The 20,313-nt window shown below is 40.8% G+C and overlaps 2 protein-coding genes and 4 non-coding genes across 7 annotated transcripts; 1 reads left to right on the top strand and 5 right to left on the bottom strand.

Annotated features, from left to right (window-relative positions):
- The first annotated feature begins 2,183 nt into the window (after window positions 1-2,183).
- b3gnt7 (UDP-GlcNAc:betaGal beta-1,3-N-acetylglucosaminyltransferase 7) lies at window positions 2,184-6,015 on the top strand. Its single transcript, XM_054603146.1, has 2 exons — window positions 2,184-2,394; window positions 3,501-6,015. Coding segments are annotated over exons 1-2 (1,257 nt in total). The 5' UTR covers window positions 2,184-2,392; the 3' UTR covers window positions 4,756-6,015.
- A 4,918-nt stretch (window positions 6,016-10,933) lies between these two features.
- ncl (nucleolin) lies at window positions 10,934-19,502 on the bottom strand. 2 transcript variants are annotated; one of them, XM_054602413.1, is made up of 16 exons: window positions 19,354-19,502; window positions 18,200-18,298; window positions 17,976-18,087; window positions 17,214-17,327; window positions 16,608-16,808; window positions 16,224-16,355; window positions 15,817-15,900; window positions 15,513-15,636; window positions 14,762-14,898; window positions 14,269-14,398; window positions 13,850-13,986; window positions 13,547-13,679; window positions 13,038-13,177; window positions 12,672-12,798; window positions 12,019-12,311; window positions 10,934-11,710 (listed from the first exon to the last, which is right to left on the bottom strand). In XM_054602413.1, the coding sequence occupies exons 1-16, from the start codon at window positions 19,369-19,371 to the stop codon at window positions 11,646-11,648; spliced, it is 2,046 nt and encodes a 681-aa protein (XP_054458388.1). In that variant the 5' UTR covers window positions 19,372-19,502; the 3' UTR covers window positions 10,934-11,645. The 2 variants fall into 2 exon arrangements, with proteins under 2 accessions (XP_054458388.1, XP_054458389.1); XM_054602414.1 differs by having other exon boundaries at window positions 16,608-16,805.
- Window positions 14,543-14,680, bottom strand: LOC129095175 (small nucleolar RNA SNORA57). The gene has a single exon (XR_008531383.1). It is a non-coding gene; the product is annotated as a small nucleolar RNA SNORA57 (small nucleolar RNA).
- LOC129095173 (small nucleolar RNA SNORA57) lies at window positions 15,173-15,310 on the bottom strand. The gene has a single exon (XR_008531381.1). It is a non-coding gene; the product is annotated as a small nucleolar RNA SNORA57 (small nucleolar RNA).
- On the bottom strand, window positions 15,705-15,769 carry LOC129095171 (small nucleolar RNA SNORD82). The gene has a single exon (XR_008531380.1). It is a non-coding gene; the product is annotated as a small nucleolar RNA SNORD82 (small nucleolar RNA).
- On the bottom strand, window positions 16,889-17,026 carry LOC129095174 (small nucleolar RNA SNORA57). The gene has a single exon (XR_008531382.1). It is a non-coding gene; the product is annotated as a small nucleolar RNA SNORA57 (small nucleolar RNA).
- Window positions 19,503-20,313: the final 811 nt, after the last annotated feature.

The following is a 20,313-nucleotide window of genomic DNA, read 5'->3' as shown; positions in this document are numbered from 1 at the left end:
TTGAACTTTTTGGCGTTAATTCTAAGCGGTATGTGTGGAGAAAACCAGGCACTGCTCATCACCTGCCCAATACAATCCCAACAGTGAAACATGGTGGTGGCAGCATCATGCTATGGGGGGGTTTTTCAGCTGCAGGGACAGGACGACTGGTTGCAATTGAAGAAAAGATGAATGCGGCCAAGTACAGAGATATCCTGGAAGAAAACCTCCTCCAGAGTGCTCAGGACCTCAGACTGGGCCGAAGGTTCACCTTCCAACAAGACAATGACCCGAAGCACACAGCTAAAATAACAAAGGAGTGGCTTCGGAACAAGTCTGTGACCATTCTTGACTGGCCCAGCCAGAGCCCTGACCTAAACCCAATTGAGCATCTCTGGAGAGACCTGAAAATGGCTGTCCACCAACGTTCACCATCCAACCTGACAGAACTGGAGAGGATCTGCAAGGAAGAATGGCAGAGGATCCCCAAATCCAGGTGTGAGAAACTTGTTGCATCATTCCCAAGAAGACTCATGGCTGTACTAGCTCAAAAGGGTGCTTCTACTCAATACTGAGCAAAGGGTCTGAATACTTATGACCATGTGATATTTCAGTTTTTCTTTTTTAATAAATTTGCAAAAATTTCTACATTTCTGTTTTTTTCTGTCAAGATGGGTTGCTGAGTGTACATTGATGCGAAAAAAAATGAACTTTTTCGATTTTAGCAAATGGCTGCAATGAAACAGAGGGTGAAAAATTTAAAGGGGTCTGAATACTTTCCGTACCCACTGTATGTCAACTCTACTTAACTGCAGCCTTACCTTTAGCAAGCTGGATCTCAATAGGAGCGAGGGCAGTCCTCGACATCTCTGACCACACAGCGAACATGTACATCACCACACAGACACGTTCTTCTCGTATCTATCAGGATTTCAACAAGACTAATTGGATGGAAAGGATTATTTTATCAAGTTGTCCAACAGCCAAAGCGACATTTACTAAACCCGATCAATGTTCAAAAATGCTGGTTCTTCAAAAGTTCTTTATTCACCTCTGGCACATTGTATGAAAATAACAACGTTTTCTCTTATGTAATCAGCTTTAAGTAAAGTTGTGATTGATTGTCATCTGAACATCTCTGGAGAACTTGGGTGAGATTTTAACAGCGATGCAAGTATCTGAGTGCATTTACTCAGGTACTGTACTTAAGCACAAATGCGTTGGCACTTTACTTAAATATTTACATTTTCTGCTACTTAATACATGAACTCAACCATGTTTCATGGGGAAATAATGTACGTTTTACTCCACTGCAGTTTTCCTGCAGCTGTAGTTAGAGAAGATTCTACATTATGGTACATTGTTATAGAATAAAGTATCAGCTCTGTATATAGTTGTTCACATGGAGCCACCTCAATATGCTGCGTTTACACATTAAAGCCACCAAGCCAACGATACAGGCAGGGGCGCCGCTAGGGATTTTGGGCCCCATGAAAAGAATCTTTACAGGGCCCCCAACACAGCGGCAAAAATTTTTGATGCTATTTTATATACAATTATGCATTTTAATGGTATTTTTGACTATCATTACCATATTTGTGAAAGAAGAACAGCATGACAGTTGACATGTACAGTAGGGGAAGAACTGAGCACTCTGAATACAATGGAATTCATTTTGGGGGTTAGGGGGGGCCTGCAGGGGTTGATGCTTCCAAAACAAATAAAGGAATTGTTACCAGGACATGGAAAATAAAACATGTGTGATTATATGTTAGTTAATAACTTAGTGTCATTATTTTTTCTGTATTATAATTTCATCATCATTAGGGGCCTCTCTGGGCCCCCTCCATCATGGGCCCCTAGAATCCGTCTCCTTTACCCCCCCTTTTCGGCGCCCCTGGATACAGGATGCATGATAATCCAGCTGAGACGGGGAAAAAAAATAAAAAATAAAATAAAAAAATAATCAGACTTCTAATGAATTAGGAGAAGCAAAAGAAATGCGATGTTAACTTTGCCGTGGGGGGTTATGCAATGATGCATGTAGAGTAGATCCTTTGTGTACTCTCCGGGTTCGGACCATTCCCTCCGTCTTCACACATCACCGCATCCTGTACGTGTACGTGATCTCTACGTGACTGCGGACTCGCCTTTAAAGCCGGACCGCAGTAGGAGTGCGGGCAGTCCTCCGCAGCACAGCGCGCACGACGCACATCTGCATCACCAGACACATCTATCGAGATCTCAACAAGACTCATTCGATGGGAAGGATTATTTCATCAATTTGTCCAACAGCCAAAGCGACATAAACTTAAGCCATTCCACGTTCTCGGGTTGTTTTTTTGGGGTTTTTTTTTTCTTTTTTTAATTGTCCTAAAGCAACAGTCTCAGATCATCGAAATCATAAGAGAAAATGTAAGTGGCATCTTCATCATTGTAGGAAAGATTAACAATTTCACAGCATGCTTATTTTCAGAGTCCTTCCTCTTCTCTCTTTCTTCTTGGATCTCTACTCATTAAGGCATCAACTACAAATCTTAAAACTCCTGAAGTCACTCATGAAGATTATAACTTAAGAAAGTGCTTCTTCAGATTAAGTGAGCGCTATCTAAACTAACTAAAGAGCTTGTTTTTTTAGAACAAAATAAATAAATAAAAGGAGTAAAGAACAGAATAATGAGATGTTGAGTGGTTATTTACGGTCGGCTGTCGTCCTCGGCCCCTTGGGAGTGTCTCTGGGGTCCTGACATGACACGTTAGAAATGTGAGAAGTTCCAGGGGTCACTACACTTTATAAGTAACTTCCAAATATTCTTCTAGAAGTGGCACTGGTTAAATAAAAAGGGACAAGTGATACTTTACGTTAAAAACTAAGGGGACAACATACATCTACTGCATGTTATTTGTTTTAGAGCAAACCTACTTACAACATATTAGGAGGAAACATTCACACCTTACTGTCTATTAATCTGGCACAGTGCATGGTGTGTATTCAAAAACTAGTTACAGGAAAAGCACACAGTAATCAGAACTCTATGTCAACCTTCCCTATTCTTTGCTTTGATGGCTATAAAAAAGAACAGCAAATGTGTATTTTTGTTCCGACCTTTTTGTTTATTCTAATAGCTTTTTATTGACTTTATTAATCAAAATCTTTGAGACAGATGCATGTGCACTGGAAAAAATGTGGTGTTTTATCTGGTGTGTTATTCTTACTCCTTAACCTATCAGTTAAATTTGTTTTGTGATAAAAAAAAAAGTTAAAAAAAAAGCTTTAACGAACAACAAAACCACTTTGTTCACTAATGTTTGATCCCATGTTTCAATGTCTGGCAGAGTTCATTGTTTGACACGCTTAGTGACGTCTTAATACACATAAATGTATGCAAACTCAATCAAAATGGTCCAACATTATAATAATAAATGTTCATATTTAGCTTTCCGACTATCGATAAGAATTTGAGTTTGATATTTGAATTCGCTAACTCTGACTGGCATCTGTGATATATGTCTTCCCCCAGGCTAAACACTAGAGATCGCTGGAGGGTGTACAAGAGGGGGGGTGTCATGTTCTTTCTGGCTGTGGTGGCGCTGACTGTTATCCAGAGAGGAAGCATCAATATTGGGGCCCCCTTCGAACTTGAGAGGCAGGCTCGCATGGAAGCCTCTGAGGGAGTGGAGCCTGGAACTGCTCCGGGAGATGAAACTCACTCGTACCTGGGGATAAAAAGCTTCTGGAAGTCGAGCAAACGCCAGACGATGCCTAAAGCTCGGGCCAACACGCAGGGGCCCAGGACCACTGAGGACAGCAGACCCAGAACCTGGGATGTAACCAGCTCCAACTGTAGCTCCAACCTCAACCTCTCAAGTCAGGAATGGTTCACAGGCCTGGAGGACAATTTCAAGCAGTTCATGCTTTATCGACACTGCCGCTACTTTCCCATGCTCATCAACCACCCAGAGAAGTGCACAGGGGATGTATATTTGCTCATGGTAATAAAATCTGTGGCCACCCAGCATGACCGTAGGGAGGTCATCCGAAAAACCTGGGGCAAAGAGCAGGTCGTTGACGGCAAAAAAATAAAGACTCTCTTCCTTCTCGGTAAACCCTCCAGTAGGGAAGAGGGAGTGCACCATCAGAAGCTAGTGGAGTATGAGGACTACATCTACAGGGATATCCTCCAGTGGGACTTCATGGATAGCTTTTTCAACCTCACACTTAAGGAGACTCACTTTCTCAAGTGGTTCCACACGTACTGCCCAAGTGTACGCTTTGTCTTCAAGGGGGACGACGACGTATTTGTCAGCGTGGAGAACATCTTTGAGTTTCTGGAAGGCAACAACAATGCAAAGAACTTGTTTGTGGGAGATGTGATTTTCAAGGCTAGGCCCATTCGTAAAAAGGAAAACAAATACTACATCCCCCAGGCTCTATATAATAAGACACAGTACCCTCCATACGCAGGTGGAGGGGGTTTTCTGATGGACGGGAACCTGGCAAGGAAGCTTCACACGGTGGCCGACACCCTGGAGCTCTACCCCATCGATGACGTCTTCTTGGGCATGTGTCTGGAGGTGCTTCAGGTCACTCCTATAAAACACAACGCCTTTAAGACGTTTGGCTTGGTGAGAAATAAGAACAGTAAGATGAACAAAGAACCTTGTTTCTTTAAGAGCATGATTGTGGTGCACAAGCTGCTCCCGTCGGACCTCATGCACATGTGGAATCTGGTCAACAGTGACCTTGTGTGCTCGCAGAAAGTGGAGATCCTATAGCTCGACGGGAGCACCGGGTAAGGACAGCAGCAACAAGCTGAGCTGTACCTCGGTGGATACTAAAATGATGCATGAAAGTGCCAGAAAAAAACGTCCTTTATGTGGAGAGGGACCACGGACAATATGTAAAGTTTCTGTGCAGTTATGGAATTTTTGGAAGAGTTTCCTCAAGTAAATTATGCAGAGCTTTTAAAGGCTGTAGAATTGTGTATTTATATTGGCATTTTGAAGGACTTACACTGTCAGCACCCAGATTCAGAGACTTATCTCTGTCCTACAGAAAGTAACTGTCCTCCTTGTCGATAATGAGGACAGTTACTTTCTCCAAAATGACAGGCCTTTTATTCTTTGGCATAATATTGGTAATGGGTCTCAACCTTATCACAGCCAGACACACATCGACACCTATCATTCTCCTTCCTTCTGGTTGGATATGGTAGAAGAATTTCTTAGGCCCGGAAACCCGTGGCAGTGAGCTGTCATCAAATCACCAATGATAGCGAACCAATGATTATGAGGACCAGTGGTAAACATTACCATCAATATGTATTTGTAGCATAGTGTTCCTTTAGATAGGAGGGAAATAATGTTCGATTAAGTCTAATCTTGGAAATAAAAGGGCAGTTATTAATTACTAACCTGAAGGCTTAGGGTTCAAAAGCCACTGCACATGCTACGCAGCCTCCAGTCATGCTTGCATTTTGAGTTTGTACTATGAGTTATATAGATTTACACAAGACACATGGTCTTCACCTGGAGTAGTATTGCATTATGCAGCAGCCATAAATCGAGCAAGAGAATGAAAAAGCTCTCTATACCTCAGTAATACAGGCCCAAAAAATTATTTTGATTTCATCACTGGTCACCTATTCTACTCTAAGTGTACCCAGGATACCATTGTCTACATATGCAGTACATGGAAGTAAGATTTGAATCACTTTTGTATCGTAGAGGTCTTTGCACTTTATTATTATTTTGGGGGGAATGTGACTGACGTCTACCACTCATACTCTACTGGAAAAATAACTTTTTACGTATTTGCTGTCCCTGGATTTGAATGTGCTGACAAACTGGACAGGGATTCGGTAGAGGGTTTATGACACTGTGAACTAAAACTATTGCTGGTACGAGTATATGACATGTTAATTTAATCCCCAATAAAAGGGGGCAAATGTGGGATGGGGGTATTTAATTTAAAGCGTCAGATGAGCATGTTAATGGGATGTTCGATGATTATATAGCTGAATGTTGTGGGTGTAGCGGGTGATGATTATGTATAGGTAATGTAAATATATGAAAATCAAAATGTACATCAAATGTCATTTGTAAATAAACATCTTGACAGTACACTTGTCTTTGAGAATCTGTCCTAGATTGGTTACTTTTGTGTTTGGCGTTATCAAAATCCACATCAGGTGTTCCAACAATAGTGTCCAGTGTTGACATGTGTGTATCAGTGACGCAACTAAACAGTCAAGAAAAACAAGTTATACTCAAACAAAGACACAAACAACACACAAAGTGTATGTGTAATCAATGTTCAGCAACTAAACCCACAAGTATGTTCGTTTTTCTCTGTCTGCCTGCGAAAAGAAGTAAAACATCTGTCACTTCCCTAATTCCTACAATGTTTAAATATAAAAGGCTGCTGCTTTAGAATGTATGCAGAACGTAATTGTTGCGCAAACTCAACAGAAATATGACACAACTTGTTTCAATCATCTTTTATTTGATATGGGGAAAAAAAATAATTAAACCCATAGTCTATTTCGTACCCAAATTTCAGAAAGCAACTGTGCATGCCCCGTGTGACATTTCACACTGTTTATGTTAAGTGTCCCCGTCAAATATTGTGTGTCTTTTCACCAACCAGAACCGCTGAGACTGATACTACCGGGGAACAGCGTAGATATTGTTTAGGGTTTTAAGTTGGCCCTAAAAGACAATGAGGGGCAAAACAAAACAAATACCTTCCTGTTCTTCACACTGTTTTCCAGGACAAAAACAAGAAAAGCATAAAGAAACTGGATATTCTCTATATATTGTGTTTCATGAGGGGTGAAATTGCCAACATAGAAGTGTAGCTAAAGGAAATGTATCTCGTTAATCTGTCCTGTGTTAAACACAATGAACAAGTGATCTGGAGTAAACCTATCGAAGAAAAATGTGCTTAATCATCTCTATTATTGCAGTCTCCATTCACCAGTGTGGTCCGCTTCATAGTTCACTGTCAAAGATGTATTTTCTATTGAGGTCTAGCATTGCAGACAGTTTAATTAATTAGAACAAGGGGAAGAGGCAATATTAGGCAATGGGGTGCTTGTTTTATTAGCAGCTGTAAGCCCATCAGTCAAATTTACTCTGTTTTTTGTGGTCCTGGTGTTAAAGATACTGCCGACATAAGGGTGGGAAATTCTGGGTGACAAGTAATTTATTGGTGGAAGTGAATTCTTCAAAGAAACGCGGTGTTCCCTTTGTGAGAAGGAACCAAATTGTACTTTCATCTCTGAATTGCAACTCATGGCAGCTTGAGATGTTTTTTTTATTTAATTTTATTTATTTTTATATAAAAGACATCCTTCCTAGATATTATGTTTAAGAATGTCATTTAACAGTTAGTGTAGTGCCACTGAAGTTAAACTTTAAAAAAAAAAGACATGATTTGAACTTTTAAGTTTAAACTCTTCCCAACAAATGTTCATGCCCTTTACGTGAACTCCATTAAGACTGATAGGACTTGACAGGATAGGACAAGAAGCAGTCGTCTTATTCGTGGTTCAATTGCAATTTCAATATTCCAAATGTATTTTGAATTTCCGGTACTTTAAGCAGATCTTAAGTGAGCACATCATGATGCACTGACTCTTAATAGTCAGTGATCAAGCGTTTAGAAGAATGTAAAACCCACAGCCAAATGATGTGGCGGTAACAGAGCGTTGCATTAAAGGACACACGATTGTTGCTTTACTGTCAAGTAACAGGTGAATTCTGACTTTTTTTCCCCCAGCCTAAAAAACACAGACTATGTGGCAGAAGGAATTGACTTGTCAACCACCAGCCAAAACTGACTATCATCTAGTGTAGATTTCCCACTCTTGTGATGCTATTTGGCTGAATGTGAGCCCACACCCAGCTTCTCAACCCGCCTGCAGACCAGGAGCTGATTATTTGCTGCCACTAATTGGAGGAAGCTTTTGATGTCAGCATGGTCAATGGGGTTGGCTGGAAGGAGCTGCGGGCTTTCACACTAGCCCGCTATTTTCTTCAAAGGCCTCCGGGGCACCATCATTGTAGTTGCTTGGGCTAAAAATAAAAAAAGAACATTCCTCAGCTCACAGGCTACTGACAGCTCAGGCATCACAGAACATCTCATTTAGGCCTAGCGTGTTGTGTCAGCTATTAGAAATCATGTGAACTGCAAATTACATTACTGCTGATTATTTAACAGAACAGTGTTCCAGATCACCAAATGTGATTTTACATCCAATTGTATAGTAAAATTAAGTGGATGGATTATGCAAATGATCAAACAAAGGACAACCCAATGGCTGTCTGGAGAAAAGTACAACATTTTCTTTAAAAAGCATCCAAGCATGCAAGTACAGTGTATATGTACACAAAGTGGTTCAAAGTCAACATCTACCAGTGAGAGACATGTAAATGAAGGCTATGTTTACACGTGACTTCCTGAAACTGAACTATTCAGCCAGCACATTAAAGTCACACATCTTATCGGCCATTGATCAAAACTAAAATAAAATAATATCAATGTATGTAAACATCAGATTCCGTGTTATTCCACCATAACAACTTCCAGAATTGTAAGGCTTGTTTAAGATTAAAATAATGGCATAAAATAAGGCTATCTAAAGGTCTCTTTGATTTCAATTCTAACATAAGCATTTTGTCCCCATCTGCAAGAATGGGGATGCTGGAAACAATCCAAGTGTTTGTAAGGGTGTATCAACAGTAATAATGATGAATAAACTAAGCTCACAGTCATAGCTCCCAGTAGATTCTCCTCTATTACATATATTTGGTAACAGTGAAGTAGATAAATTGTTTGTATTTTCACTCAGCTGATAAGGACAGTGCAGTCCCTGACTCCCCAGGAAAAGGGGCCAAGGCGACTTCATTGTACATCTGTGCTATAGGACACCATGTACTTGACAAAGATCCATTGTGAGGAGGACTCTGAGCTGTATGGTCCTGTTTAAAGAGGGTCCTGTTTAGGTCAGCTACTAAACAAATGAGATAAAGCATCAGTCTGTGTCCCCCGTTCCTCCTCACAGTGCCCTATGGGACCTTTTTAAACACATTTTATGCATATGGTTTGACATTTATTAGCCAAAAGATGGTAAATTTGCTGTATCCTTACCTCAATAATATTATCTCCCACAGCTTCCTTTATTATGCTGTCAAAAGGTTATTTTTTTATAGAGTTTCTCCCTTATATGATCACTATGAATTAAGATTAGAACATGCAAAGTGGCTGGCATGCAGTCAATGTAAAATAGGAAAAACACAGAAACAGCACAGGACAAACTATACAGCATTATGAAATGAAGCTGAACGGAAAACCAGCACTCAAAAGGTGGACTAATAGAAAAGAAAGCCCACAGGTCGTACGAGACAGCTGACATAACGCCACAGAGAAAGGCTAGCATGACCTCTGTCACTGTTCAAGGCGGGGGGCAACAAATCTCTAAATGGAGGTATTCAGTGGTGCCATCATCAGTGCCTCCTGCCCAGGCACCTTCACGAACAAAGATCCCTGTTCAGCTACCAGGACCGGGGGATGACAGCTTACTGCTGTCTCCTGTCTGGTGGTGTCACTGACGAGAGAGACCGGGCCCTCCAGCTCATGGTCACCGTTAAAGTCACACCAAGCCCTGTGGTGGTTTTTGAGTGATCACAAACATAAGATTAGGAGCACGATTTTACAGCAACAGCGTGACACTGCAGACCTTGTTTTTCCGCTGTTGGTCCATAGCTCGTATCAGTGAGAGACATGTAAATGAAGGCTATGCTTACATGTGACTTCCTCAAACTGAACTATTCAGTCAGCACATTAAAGTGACACATCTTGTCGGCAATTGAGCAAAACTAAGATACTGCACTGGTGGCGACATTTTCAAAATAACATGAATGTGCATCCCTGTCTGTGAGAACAAATAGCAATGGCAGTGTTGGGACCAGCTCTGTGCAAGCATACTGGCAGCTATAGAAAGTGCAGTTGCATTTCTTGTATTCCTTAGCATACTTGACCAATAAAGTGGATTCTGATCAGCTTTGGAAATTGACTCCTGGATTACCTAAATCTTAAATTATAAAGTTTTATTTCACCCTCAAAGGCATCACAGAAGCCCTGGATGTATGAAACAAAATGGCATACAAATAATAGTCTAGTTTCTAAAGCTCCTCTATTCCCATTCAGTAGAGGTCAAGCTCATTCTTTTGACTTGCAATTTTCAGCTTTGAGTTACTCACCACCAGAATGAGTAATTGAAGTGCTCAAACTGCTGCTTGTATGCGAGATCATTTCAGAGTGCAACAACTTTAAGGGCAGTTTGGACAATTGCTTTCAGTTTTCCTGATAGTCGTAGGAACTAAATTGGCAAAGATCCATTCACAAATGTGCATCAATCCCAATTTGGCATCACTTGCATACAAATACTCTGTATAGTTTTCCATTTCATAACTAAAGAAAGAATGTCTGTAATCATTACAAATTAAGGATACCTAATGGACACTGCCACCATGTGGGGAAAAAGGGAATCGTCCTCGCAGCCATTTACAGCTGATTTAATGTGATGCGTAATCATTTGAGTGACAGCAAAGGCTAGGGGTTAAGTTTCAGATGTCATTGTTGCTTCCACACTCAAGTATCTTAGGCTTACAATTAAAATCACATACTATCCATTTTTATAAACAATTTCCATTCCCATCTATGTCTGTTAGGTAGAGAATTTATAATTATTTCAACATAATGCAATACAATTCAACAGCACAATAAATCAGTCTAAAATTTGGAGTTGAATGGTCAACTTTATAGGCTTATCATGTTATGCTGCTTTAGCAGTAGCAACTTCCATATTCACAAGAATTTCAAGCTGGTCAGACCGTGCTGATAGATATGCAAAGCTTCAGATTGACAAAGGTGCAATGACGACAGGCATTTAAAAATCACCACCTACAAGGTTTTATTTAATCACGAGAAAATCTGGAGATTCTCAGATGGGGAAAAAAATTAGTCAATGCACTACAAATATTTTATGTTACATAGACTAGAGGTTTTCCATCCTCCGTGACTCAGACATTGACTGGGCCCCACCAAATAAACATGACAGAACATCTTTGCCATTTTCTTAACACCCAACTCTTGAGCACCGACTCAAATCTGCTATCAAAATATGCTTTGCACATTACAGTAAAACTTGGCAAATAAAGCAAACTAAATGACAAAAATAAAAACAAAAACATATGGATACAAGTGAAACTTCTTTTTTTTACAAAAGGTAAAATGAAAATCATACAAACTGTTTAAATTTACACAATGTATCTGACAAAGACAAGCGTATTTTTCACAGCAAACTCGTTTGCCAGACCCGTTCCATTTTACTCCTTCGGAAAAACAAGTAAGCTAATGAGGGCGCGAGGTGCAGGTTTGCATTCGGGACATTCAGTACTCACACAAAGCTCTTGAGCTGAGAAGGTCAAAAGTACCATTCTGGCACACAAGGGTGGGGAAGGTTTTGAGGGGTCTAAATAAAGGGCTAAAATGCCCGTTAACAGTTAAATATATATCAATGACGCTTTCTGGAATGTCCAAAAGCTCTGAAAAGTGATGAAACCAGAGTCCATTCAAAAAAGTAAAATAGACTAAGGATTTAGTCATCAAACTTAATTTTCTTCCCCTGGGGTTTGGCTCCAAATCCACCGCCACCTCGTCCACCTAAAATGAGAAAAAAAAAAGTCATTTTTAGTTTACTGGCTGGCGTCTTCAACCAATATATTCAGAACATTTTTGCTTTGACCCTGAAGGGAAAGTGTGATCAGCCCAAGTAAAAATGCGTATTAGCATTGACAGTCAAGTGTAACAGTATAGTTGATTGACGTCTCCTTGGCTAGGAGATATTGATTATAAAAACAATCAAACCTCAGATTGCTATAATTTATATTTACCCACATTTCAACAACTAAATGTTAGCAACTGACCAAACATCGGTTGGTGTTTTACTCTAAACAGCAAATGTAATTTACCTCCAAAGCCACCACGTCCACGTCCACCTCCACGGGGGCCTCCTCTTCCTCTGCCGCCACCTCCACGACCACCACCGAAGCCGCCGCCGAAACCACCACCGAAACCTCCACGGCCTCCTCTGCCGCCGCGACCGCCGCCAAATCCACCACCGCCGCGACCTCCGCGGAAACCGCCTTCACCCTTGGGCTTGGCGTAGTCGAGGGTGACCTTGCTGCCATCAATCTCGCCGTCATCCATGGCCTCCTTGGCTGCCTTGCAGTCGTCCTCATTGTGAAAGTCCACAAAGCCAAAACTGCGTGAGAAGGAAGGATAGGGCTTAGTTATACTTCACTAAAGTTAATATGTAGCTCTTTGAAAATAATGGGATTTCTGACCAACATTGCTAAAATGTTTACATTAAATAAAAAGTGATGGTTTAAATAACTACATCAAATTGGTAAACTGATTTAATACTTTAATTAGGATAGTGTTTAACAATACTATGAGTTCCAATCACTTTCATTATTGCGTTGATTGTTCCACATCAGACATGGGCAACTCCCACTAAGCAGCCTGTTTAACTGATATTTCACTCTACTTCTCATGCGAACCTGTCAAGGCTGGACAAAACTGAGACTGGCCAGAGGGAATATTTACAATTCTACAAACTCACCATTTTGATGACCCTGTGTCTCTGTCCATGACTATTCTGGCTGCTGCGGCGCCATCAAACGCATCCTTGAGGCTCTGATCTGTTGTGTCCTCGGAGAGTCCCTTGACGAAGAGGGTTTTTGTTGGACCTGGTGGCAAAGAGAGGACATCATTAAACCTACGGCTTTCAAGGCCCTTAAGATTTGATCTAACACAACAATCCTAATCTGGACAATGACAAAACCCTTCATCAAGCTTTAGCTTTCATTCAAAGACCAGATCAGGACCTGGCTATCTTTCTTTGTCAGTTGAATTTCAGGAATTCAACATTTCATCAAACCTGGCTATCCAGACAAACACAAGTACATGGTAAAATTTGTAGACCTACCCGAGTTTCCTCTGCCCCCGTCTCTGCCAGTGTTCTGACTGTACTCCAGTCGGATCGACCGGCCGTCAATATCTGTGTTGTTGAGGTTTTCCAGAGCATCCTTGGCCTCCTCTGTACTCTCGAACTCTACAAAAGCAAAACTGAAAGAAGATGCAGGTCATTAGGAGAGAGTTAACACACCAAACAAGGTTTTTGCACTATGACCACAAAAACAAAATGGCAGTTTAATATCCTTTAACCATTTTGTCAAATTATTTATTAATTCTACTTGTTGCCCAACAGACATAGGCAGCACCCATATCAGAGGAGGATGAGCCGGTTCTGACTGTACATTGACTCTGCTTCTCGTGCGAATCCATACAAAATCATGGGTAGGATTAAGAGGAGCTCATGAGAAGGTGTAGCAGTTTGAGATTCATTGCCAAGAATTATATGGATGAAAAATGTACAGTCAATAGATAGAAAATCCTCCTTGGAGCCATGAACACAATATCATAACAGATGCTTACCCTTTAGGTCTGCCATCTCTCTGTGGAATCCTAATAGAGACGGCCTTCTCAAATGTGGCTTGTAGGGCTTCCTCTGTGGCTGTGAAGGAGAGATTGTTCACCACCAGTGTTTTACTGGCTGCACTGGCTCCTCCTAGAGGGACAGAAGGAGAACAGTGAGACAAATACAAAAAAAACACATTGGAGTTATGCTTTGCTTATTATTCCCTACTATTGCATTCAAACCACTTAGTTACTGAAGTATCGTACAGCACAAATACCAATGCTAGCTACATAGCTTAGCAAAATGTGTAAGGAGTTTACCTGCTGCCATGGCCCCTTTCTGGCTCTTATCTCCAACATAGTCGACCATGATGGACCTCCCCTGTACATCAGCTCCCTGAGCCTCCTCCAGCATCTTCTCTGCTTCAGCCTCAGATTTGAACTCGATGTAGGCAATGCTGTCGAAAGGGAAAATAAATGACTTGTTTAGAACGAGGTCAGGATACATATAGTGAGTGCTGTTAATGAATGGCAGGTTTGAGTACGTCAAAATGGTGATGCTTTGTAACAGATTGTGTAAAATAGATTTCCTTTAACTACAGATTAATGTTTGGATGATCAAAGTTTAGTTTGTAGGATTCGCATGGAGCTTTGTGTTCCTTGTATATATTTTACCTAGCAAAGTGTCCAGACTAACAAAATAAGCTAACAATGACTTTTAACTGCTGGCTTGTTCTTACCCCCTATTTGAACCTGGATTCTGGCCTTGAGGTAACCTGACATCAACTGCATCTTCAAAGACTTCCTTCAAGTCGTCAGCCGTGGCAGAGAAGGGGAGGTTTTTCACAAACAGTGTCCGTGCATCCCTCTCTGTGAGAACAAATATCAACGTCAGTATTGGGACCAGCTTATTAAAAAAATAAATAATAAATAATAACCTCGAAAAGTTCAGATTCATCTTGACCAATACACATTCAAGAATCATGAATTTGGACTTTCATGGTAAATGCAACAGAATGTTACAGCGATTGAGGATAGAACCGGCAGACGATAACACACACCGGTACCGAAGACATAGCATTGCATTTATTCTTCCTCCGTACATTTCACACACGAGTACTGAGCAACCACATGTGTGCCAAGAAATGGAGGGTGTTTTGACAATTTACTTAGTAAAGTAAAAAGTAGGAATTTCACAAGTTAACTGCCTGGAAACATCTCTTTTTTTTTTACCTTTCTTGCCATCCTGTGAAGTCTCCTTGCTTCGGGCACGGTCCAACTTCAACTCCTGACCCATGACCTTCTTGCCGTTGAGCTCCAGTGCCTTCTGAATGTCCTCTTCAGATGCAAATTCCACATAACCAAATTTCCTGTTTAAACAAGTCATGAACCGTTAGACATTGCTGCGCCAAGACAGAAAAGAGATCAAAGCATAATTTTAACCAGGGGTAACATTAGAATGTTACAACAGCAAAAACTGACCCTAAACAAACATGCAATCAGAATCAATAGAACTAAAATAGCCATTGTCATTTAAAAAAAATGACCTGGCATCAGACGGTACTCATATTGGCTAAATTATTCTAAATAGTTTTTTTAATCCACAGAGACAACCTCTTTAAACTGTCAAAAGCCACAAGGCCAGAATGTTACAGCGATTGAGGATAGAACCGGCAGACGATAACACACACCGGTACCGAAGACATAGCACTGCATTTATTCTTCCTCCGTACATTTCACACACGAGTACTGAGCAACCACATGTGTGCCAAGAAATGGAGGGTGTTTTGCAATTTTCTTTAATTGTAAAGGTAGTATACTAATTGGAATTATTAAACCCAAGTCTATGAAAGCAAAAACTGATGCTAAACAAACTTCGGACAATACTCATATTGGTTAAAACCCTGAGTTTAGCTATTCCACAAAAACACACCTTTATGCATCACAAACAAATACCAATTATCTTTTCTCATTGATTGCTTACTTGGATCCACCCAACCGGACATCAGCGACCTCAAGACTGTTTTTGGTGAAGAATTTCCTCAGGGAATCTTTGATTTCGTCAAAGTCTTTGTTGGAGTTCAAGTTTCCAACAAATAGACAGAACCCTGGTAAATGAGAAAGAAAATTACCATTGAGTTTCATATTAGGTGCTGAACAGCAACATTTATGCCAATCAGATTCAGAATAATAAAGGTGACATCACATATCAGTATTAAGTCCCTTGTTGATCATCATGATAAAATGTTAAAATCTGATTGATGGGTCAGTCAGTGCATCGTTCCTACCTTCGCCTTCTGCCTTTGCTTTCTTGGCGGCAGGTGTGTCCTTCTTGCCCTCTGCCTTCCTCTTTGCAGGTGTAACTGGGGCATCTGTAGAGAGGAGTTGCAAAAATTTTAAATTCAGACATTGATTAAGCCAAGACAAAGCAAGAAAGTCTGGAACAGACAAACTGTCCTAAGGTCAAAACATGTTTCAATTGCTGTTGAAATCATTTAAGATAACACTTGAGCGTCTGTTGCCATTTGCCTCCATCAATATGGCATCGTTACAATCTTGCATGTTTTCATGGTACATTTGACTTTATTTAAAAAATGAAAAACATTAAATGTGCCTTCAAACAGATTTAGATTAGGTTGATAGGCCAAGTTTTGGCCAGTGAACCACAGTGAAATTGTTGCATCACCAAACTCACCCTCGTCATCATCGTCCTCCTCATCGTCATCTTCATCATCCTCCTCCTCCTCAGAGTCTTCCTTGGCCTTGACCATGCCTGCTTTCTTTGCCTTTGCTGGAGCAGGAGCGGTGTCCATCTCTTCCTCGGAGTCTGGAGAACCACAAGCATTATTGTTTAGAGTTATTATCGACTCAGTGTGCACAAATTTAAACCAATGACCACCCGCCAACATCAGATTCATAATAAAGGTGACATCATACAAAATCAGTATTAAGTCCCTTGTTGATCATCATATATTCTCCTATGACTGAAGCACACAACTCAGGAACTCCACATTGACTAACTATCTTGAATATTAAGACAAACACAAAACAAGGAAAGTAATTAAAAGGTTAATCTAACCATCTTCCTCATCATCGTCATCAGACTCCTCTTTGGCAGCCTTTGCAGCTGGTTTGGCTGGAGCGGCCTTCTTGGGAGGTGCAGCCTCTTCTTCTGATTCTTCCTCATCAGAGGACTCCTTTGCCGGTTTGGCCTTCACTGGGGGCTTGGCAGCAGGTTTAGCTGCTTTCTTGGGTGGTGGGGCCTCTTCTTCAGACTCTTCTAGACAAATGCACAAAAGAGTCATGAATTTTTTAATCTACAGAGACAACCTCTTTAAACTGTCAAAAGCCATAAGGCCAGAATGTTACAGCGATTGAGGATAGAACCGGCAGACGATAACACACACCGGTACCGAAGACATAGCACTGCATTTATTTTTCCTCCGTACATTTCACACACGAGTACTGAGCAACCACATGTGTGCCAAGAAATGGAGGGTGTTTTTTGACAATTCTTCAATTGTAAAAAGTAGTATACTAATTGGAATTATTAAACCCAATTCTATGATCAACTGTTGCATTAAGATAGCATAAATGCTAGCTTTAGATCTTGAAAGCCATTAAAAATAAACTCAATAACCCAGTTTTACAAAGAACACCAACAATGCCATATTTAAGGTCCTACCATCATCATCCTCATCATCTGACTCCTCTGCCTTTGCAGGAGCTGCCTTGGCTGGTGTGGTTTTAGCCTTTGCGGGGGTCTTTTTTGGTGGGGGGGCTTCCTCTTCAGACTCCTCTGTTGGTGGATTCACAAAGCATAACAGTGCAATCAACTTGATGAAGCATGATAAATCCACATTTGGTGTGTGGATGTGTCAACATGTGTTAGCCTATCTGCCTCTACATCTCTAGTCCATACTTTGAATATGGGTCTTTAGCTGCTCATCTTGAATATGGGAAATACACATCAATAGCATTATGATGTGTAGCAAATGTATAATAAGCTGGCGTATACGATCAAGCTCAGAGTTGATCAATACTTTGTAAAGACATAAAATAATTGCTCTATTCTTGAATCTCCATAGCTCACTGGAACTAATCAAGTATTATTTACCGTTTACTGCATTATGAGATTGTAACTACCAATCATTCTTAACAGTAAGAGACTTGCCTTTATGTCAAAGAAATGACTATGCCGAATCAAGGATAAGTGCATCACCATTTTCCATCATTTGGACAGACCAGCCATATAGATTATGTCACCCAAATATGTTGATTAACACCCTTTATTTATTTTAGTGTACAAGCTAGAAATGCAATCCAATTCATGACAGAGGATCCTTCTAAGGAAGATTGCGCTAGAATCAAAATCACTTAATGGACCTTGAAGTGCATCCCCCACCAACATCCAATACATTTGTATTCTCTGAATTCTGATGCTTACCTGAATCGTCGTCATCCTCCTCACTTTCTGCTTTTTTGGCAGCAGCACCATTTTTAACAACTGGGGCAGCTTTAGCTGGTGTGGCTTTCTTCCCCACTTTAGGGGGCGGAGTCTGGAATAAAGAAGAAAAAATTTATGAAAAATACATTCATATATTTTAATTACTTTAAATGCCTGCAAATACACTACCTTAAAGAATATTACAAATTCAAAGTGTAGTTTACCTCCTCCTCCTCACTGCTCTCCTCTTCACTTGATTCCTCCTCCACTTCTTTGGGGGGTGGAGGGGCCTTTTTCTTCTGAGTTGCCTGCTTGTTGGCTGCCTGAAACAAGAAGGTAAAAGTGCAACTTTAAAAACTAAACAGATTTGATTGCACAAGTCAATGCACATGTTTAGCCCCCGACTAAAATCCAGGGATAGAGTAATGACCATATTGTCTCAGCATGCTAAAACAACATCAGGGTTAGCATAATAAAATATTGTAATTTTTACATAGTTAAAGCCAAAAATCTATAATTTAATCACTGCGCCAATGATTAACTCGAGTCAAACATGCGCCGCGTAGTAATGGCCCCATGTGTTGGCGGTTATCTGGTATTCTCGGTCTGAGTTTTCCACCTCGTGTGTCACTCCGAGCAGGCGCACAACCCACGTGGAGCTCAGGAGGTCGGGCTGCTAGCACGTTAGCTAATGTTGCTAATTGAAGGCTTTTAAGCGCATGTAGAGCCGATGAAAAGAGACGGCTGCACGAGGAAGGGCAATACAGTAAAAATCAATGGGTTCATGTTAACTAAAGCAAGGTACACGTTAAGTTAGGGATAACTCAGAGGAAACCATCCCACGCTACGGCTCTGCATCTTCATTATTAAAGCATGCTAGCGCTAACAAATATCACACGCTAGCTAGCTCAGTACATACGTTCACATCTTCCAGTCATTTTATAGTGTTTTCTTATACAAGTTTGCCAGCATGCGTAACACAACGTTAAATACGCATTATATGGATTTATAGAAGAAGAAAAAAAAGCCATGCTTAAAAATCGAGAACGCGCATGAATGCCATTTTGAGTGCTCGGTTACAGCTAGCAAAGCAGGGCCAAAAAACCCAACAGCACGGTGCAAACATGGCCGATGTCGAATAAGAATAAATGCTAAAAACGCTTTAAATTGAACTGTACATGCTCGACCACTCGGGCTGTTTCATTCACGGTGCAATTAATCGACAGAAAGACAATGGCAGCGAGGCATTTCCCCCGCTGCCATTTCCGTTTTTCACACAAACGCAGCAACTTATTCGTAAAGGCCTCACGCGTAACACAACACAGCTTTCTATCATTTAAAAATAAAAAACACACAAATGGACGTCGCTTGGTCTTACCTTCGCTAATTTCACCATGGTGCTTGTTGTGTGTTTCAACGAAACACAAAAGAACTGGACGTTTGAGAAACAAGTAACAAAATAGCTATCGCGTACACGTGGTTCAGCCTACTCGGTGGGACATTGGGCAGGAAAGACAGAGAAGTCGAAGCCGCGCTCGTTACTCTTCTGCTCTGCGCGTTCGCGACGAGCCGCCCACATGACGGTTTCCACCAATCAGCGAGCGGGACATTTGCATCGTGCCCGCGCATCGCTCCAAAAGTCTGTCCATAGAATGTGACCACGTTTACCCCACATAGGTAAAGCATATCTAACGGGGTAAAGCATATCTAACGGTACCTATGACTTACATATATGTACATATATGAAAACCAACCACTCGGTAATGAGTTGCCAATAAAGCATGTAAAGTCATGTTTGTTTCGGAAGACAGTACTAAATGTAACGGGGAAATTAAACAAAAAGTGTTTCGATATTAACTTTAAATGTTTCTTAAAAAATAATAAAAAAAATTGTCGACTATTTTCAGATATGCTACAGGTGAATATGTTTTATTGCCAGCATGGGCTATGTCGTCCACACACACTACAGAGCATCTTATTATTCCACGCAGCTGTTTATGTGAACCACGTGGTGGCCAGTTGCCATCACCGATCAACCACATGGAGCCTACCATGCGGAACACCAGTTGCATAGAGCAGTCATACTACCTCATTTACTTAAATACAGTTGGTCAAGTTATCAATTTGAGGTATTCCAGTCTAATACTTTACTTTAGTACTTTTATGTTGCGCTGCTGTGTAGTATGCTTTAGCATGCTGTATAGGCTTGCTTCCTCTCAAGTAAAGTTAGCCCATTTAAAGGGAGATGAGCTATTTGCTCTACTTCAATGATTTGCCCTACAGTTGCCAGTTGCAATTGCAGTTGTTCGTCATAAAAAATGACATTGTTTAAGGTTAG

The sequence above is a fragment of the Anoplopoma fimbria genome, chromosome 8 (genome assembly GCF_027596085.1).
Source record: "Anoplopoma fimbria isolate UVic2021 breed Golden Eagle Sablefish chromosome 8, Afim_UVic_2022, whole genome shotgun sequence".
Taxonomy (NCBI): Eukaryota; Metazoa; Chordata; class Actinopteri; order Perciformes; family Anoplopomatidae; genus Anoplopoma; species Anoplopoma fimbria.
This window is presented reverse-complemented; position numbering and strand designations above follow the sequence as displayed.